This window comes from Haplochromis burtoni, unplaced genomic scaffold (genome assembly GCF_018398535.1).
Source record: "Haplochromis burtoni strain Fernald_Lab_line unplaced genomic scaffold, NCSU_Asbu1 Contig_1955, whole genome shotgun sequence".
Lineage (NCBI taxonomy): Eukaryota > Metazoa > Chordata > Actinopteri > Cichliformes > Cichlidae > Haplochromis > Haplochromis burtoni.
In genome coordinates this window covers 12468-16990 of record NW_024584316.1, presented here as the reverse complement: position 1 = coordinate 16990, position 4523 = coordinate 12468, and the positions used below count along the sequence as shown (strand labels likewise).

The 4523-nt window shown below is 39.4% G+C and overlaps 1 protein-coding gene across 1 annotated transcript in view; it reads right to left on the bottom strand.

Annotated features, from left to right (window-relative positions):
- LOC102309028 (B-cell receptor CD22) overlaps positions 1–4523 on the bottom strand; it is a gene marked incomplete at its 3' end in the record, with an annotated part of 18179 nt that overhangs the window by 1660 nt on the left and 11996 nt on the right. The window contains exons 7-11 of the mRNA XM_042217427.1: positions 3745–4005; positions 3187–3447; positions 2556–2813; positions 1415–1675; positions 935–1189 (exon numbers count right to left, since the gene is read on the bottom strand). Of these exons, the coding sequence (XP_042073361.1) occupies positions 935–1189; positions 1415–1675; positions 2556–2813; positions 3187–3447; positions 3745–4005 (1296 nt within the window). The remainder of the gene's footprint in view (positions 1–934; positions 1190–1414; positions 1676–2555; positions 2814–3186; positions 3448–3744; positions 4006–4523) is intronic.

The following is a 4523-nucleotide window of genomic DNA, read 5'->3' as shown; positions in this document are numbered from 1 at the left end:
ATTGGTCACTTGCAATGTTGAACCTGGAACAACATTTTCATGATGGTCTGGGAACAACACCAACACGAGGATATCAGATCATCCTCCTGAAACTGTCCTTGTGTGGGTGTGGTGGTGTTCTCTCTCCGCCTCCTCCTCTCTTGCTCCACCCCTCTGTCTCTCTCTCACTCTTCTCTCTCCCCAGGACACAGCTCTTGTTCATTGGCCTCGTTTACCACCTGGGCCCAGTCAGCAATCACTTCTCTGAGGTTATATAAGCTGGAGATGAACTGTATGTGTGGTGGTTTTTCCCCTGTGGCTCTACACCAGTTCTCTAGGTGTTGGAAAGGGTCCTTTGTGTGTCTGTCATGCCTGTGTTGAGGAGTTAAGTTGAGTGAGTAGATGGGCTTGTGGGCCCCAGAAGTGTCTCCTTTATTTGTTAGGTGGTTTTTTCCTTTGTTGCTGCAACTGCTTCCTTTTTTTTTTTGCATTATTGATAAAACGGTGTTGCTGGCTCTTTTGGTCAAGATTATTTGTAATAAAGCTATATTATATATTGACTGTCTGGTTTCCTTTTCATTCCATTCTGGACCCGCTTGTTACCGATCCCCACACTCACATCCCTAGACCTCTTAGTGGTGACGTAACACTGTACACAGCCTCTATTTGCTGCAAGCAAATATCTATATATGAGTATTCAATTGAAATGTTCAATATTGAGATTCTTTCAGAATTAGAGTCCCTGAACAATTTAAAAGATAAGAAGTTTAAGTGTAACAAGCCTGTAAATGAATGTTCCCCCACACAATAAGAAATATACATGATTATAAACTTCAGGGAGCCTAGATTACCCTTTATTTATCAACAGTTATTGAATCACTGGCTCAAAGTCAGGCTCTGAACTAAGTGACCTGTGACGAATGTTGAAAGTCTTTGTGAAAATCGTGTGACTTACATTTCACATCAATAGTGATGGATTTAAGTTTTGACCCCAGCTTGTTCACAGCTCTACAGTAATACTCTCCAGAGTCAGAGGACTGGATGGAGTTGAAGATGAGCTGTGGGTTTTTGCTGAGTGGTTGGCTGTTCCTCTTGTACCAGACAAACGTAGCTGCTGGGTTAGCATCACTGCTACAGGTCAGAGTCACTGCAGTGCCCTCTGTGATTTCACCAGACGGACTCACTGACACAGAGGGAGGCTTTGGATCATCTGGAGGAAACACAGGGAGACAAAAGCATGTTATTAGTTCCTTCAAAGGTTGAATTATTAAACAGATCAAACAACTCAATGAACCTGATGCTACTGGAGCTTCTCAGTAATGAGATTTGGATGGTGTTATCAGAGAGATGTTCTCAGTCCCATTGTAACTTTATGATCTGAATAAATGGCAAAATGTTCTAAACAAAACAAGGCTAAAAAAGCTGTTTTACTCACATTTCACATCAACAGAAATGTTTGTAGGTGTTGATGTTCCCAGCCTGTTCTCAGCTGTACAGTAATACTCTCCAGAGTCAGCAGGCTGGATGGAGCTGAAGGAGAGCTGTGAATCTGTACTGACAGGTGTTTGATTGTTCATCTTGTACCAGACATATGCAGCTGCTGGGTTAGCATCACTGCTACAGGTCAGAGTCACTGAAACGTTCTCCTTGATTTCACCAGAAGGACTCACTGACACAGAGGGAGGCTTTGGAGCATCTGGAAGAGAGAACACAGGGAAATAACTGTAGTTTGAATTTCTGACCAAATCAACTAACTGTGTAAGTGTACAATAACAGGAGTGAAGGGTTCTGGATGTTGTTAGCAGGAATGTCGTCATCCTCAGACATACTGTGACTGAATGAGTGGATCAAATTACAGTTCATTTCTGGGAACATGAAGGCCAGTTCAAACTTTCCACCATCACTGTGTCAGTAAAGGAAAGATTTGCAGATTGTCTAGAAACCACAGACAGATGTGTTTTACAGACGCTTCGATAATTTTACTTCTAATTGGAAAAAACAATATGCTTAACAGCATGTGTGGCTTTGTGACATATTTCTCTTTTAGTTTGCATTTCTAGGCATACATCAGGGTTTGGTTTGATTATGTAAACAACAAATGAGAAGAACAAAAATACACAAACTAAATAAAGACTGCTTTATACTGGAGATCTTCTGGACCAGCTACTGTAGTTAAAAACACTGAAATCAGTTTTATGTAGTAAAGTTCAGGTCTTCAAGTATGTGTTGTGAGTAAAACAGAGAGAGAGCACTGTGGTATGAAACTGTTCCAGCCGCCAGGGGACACCATGTTTCATCTTTGACAGATGCAGTTTTCTGGCATTCAGTACAGATCATCTACAGATGGAGAACAGATGATCATATATGTTTTTAAACTTGATAGATCCTAGACTTTCCCTTCATTTTTAGCAGCTGTTGAATCACCAGTCACAGCCGCGCTCTGCTCTATCTGACCTGTGCTAAATGTAACAGCAGCTGACTGTAAACATGAAGCAGACAGACCAGAAGAAAAATGATATTATAGACAAGCATGTAGAAACATTTACAGACATTTTTGTGAAAATTATTTGACTTACATTTCACATCAATAGCGATGGATTTAAGTTTTGACCCCAGCTTGTTCACAGCTCTACAGTAATACTCTTCAGAGTCAGAGGACTGGATGGAGCTGAAGGAGAGCTGCCGTTCATTACTGAGAGGTTTTTGTCCATTCTTCTTGTACCAGGAGTATTGAGCTGCTGGGTTAGCATCACTGCTACAGGTCAGAGTCACTGCAGTGCCCTCCTTGATTTCACCAGAAGGACTCACTGACACAGAGGGAAGCTTTGGATCATCTGGAGGAAACACAGGCAGACAACAGCATGTTAATTAGTTCCTTCAAAGGTTGAATTATTAAACAGATCAAACAACACAGAAAGTATTTATCATTTTCACAACTAAATGGAAGTCAATGATCATGATCGGCTGACATGTGAAATCGTTTTATGTCTTAATTTTAAAGGATATATGCAAATATATCCTTTAAAATTAAGACATATAATGATTTCACAAAGATGTTGCATATAAACATAGAAGAAATGGAGCAGTTCAGGGATCAACAGCAGCTGAAATGAATTATGAAGTGGAGAGAGAAGAACAAAGCAGATGTTTGAGGACAAATATTTTTTCAAATTACATGAATACATTTTTGGAAACTTGTTCACCCACATTTGACATCAATGGAGGTATATTCAGATTTCTTCCTCCCCACTTTGTTCTGAGCTCTACAGTAATACTCTCCAGAGTCAGATGGCTGGATGGAGCTGAAGGAGAGCTGCTGTTCACTACTGAGAGGCTTTTGTCCATTCTTCTTGTACCAGGAGTATTGAGCTGCTGGATTAGCATCACTGCTACAGATCAGAGTCACTGATCCGCCCTCCCTGAATTCATTAGAAGGGCTCACCATCACTGACACAAACTTTGGAGCATCTGCGAGACAAACCACCATTGGGCAAATGATGTGGAATTAAAAAGATTTTAACAACTGGAACTCTAGTGTTTTATTATCAAATTTTACATCAGAGGTACAGTATAAGATTGCAGATTTACTAGTCATCACTCAAAGACTTATGACATCTGATGCAGTACATGAAAAAGAAAAATAACATTTTTAAAAAGAGAAAAAAATAAGTAAATACAATCTTGAAAAGAAGAGAAAAATCTCACTATCATAGAGAGAAGTTTTTGGTGGATTTGAGAAAAATGTATAAAAATTGTTCCACTCACATTTCCCATCAATAGAAATATATTCAGATGTCCTCCTCCCTAATTTATTAACAGCTATACAGTAATACTGTCCAGAGTCAGAGGGCTGGATGGATCTGAAGACAAGCTGTCGTTCTTCACTAAGAGGTGTTCTTCCACTTATCTTGTACCAGACAAACGTAGCTGCTGGATTAGCATCACTGCTACAGGTCAGAGTCACTGATCCGCCCTCTTTGATTTCACCAGAAGGACGCACTGACACAGAGGGAGGCTTTGGAGCATCTGCAGGCGATATTATCAAAATCAATTAATGTTAATAAGAACACTGAATATAAGTATTGTGGCTGTCTGTATGTTGTCGGGATATATGAGCAGACCCCATCATGGTTATTGTGAGTCCTTACAAAATTATGTAAAATGATGTTGTTATGTAGTCGTCATTCCTGTATGTGAGGTGTAGATCACTGATGACAGATTATACAACACAGAAACATCACAGTGATGTCAATAAACAGTAAAAAGTTTTCTGTGTTCTTGGTGCTTTTTTGTTGCTGTCAAAAAAAGTTTAAACAATATAGACATTTGCATAAAATACAGTTACCTAATGCTTCAGAAGAATTATTGACATATTTTACAGTTAGTTTAGACATCACTGCACTTTAACTAGGGAAATGTTAAATATGCAACAAATAATGACATAAGGAAGGAAGTGAAACTGTTCAAGAGAAATTAATGTTATTAAAGTTGATTTACTGACATTTCACGTCGATTAAAACAGATTCAGATGTCCTCTTCCCCAG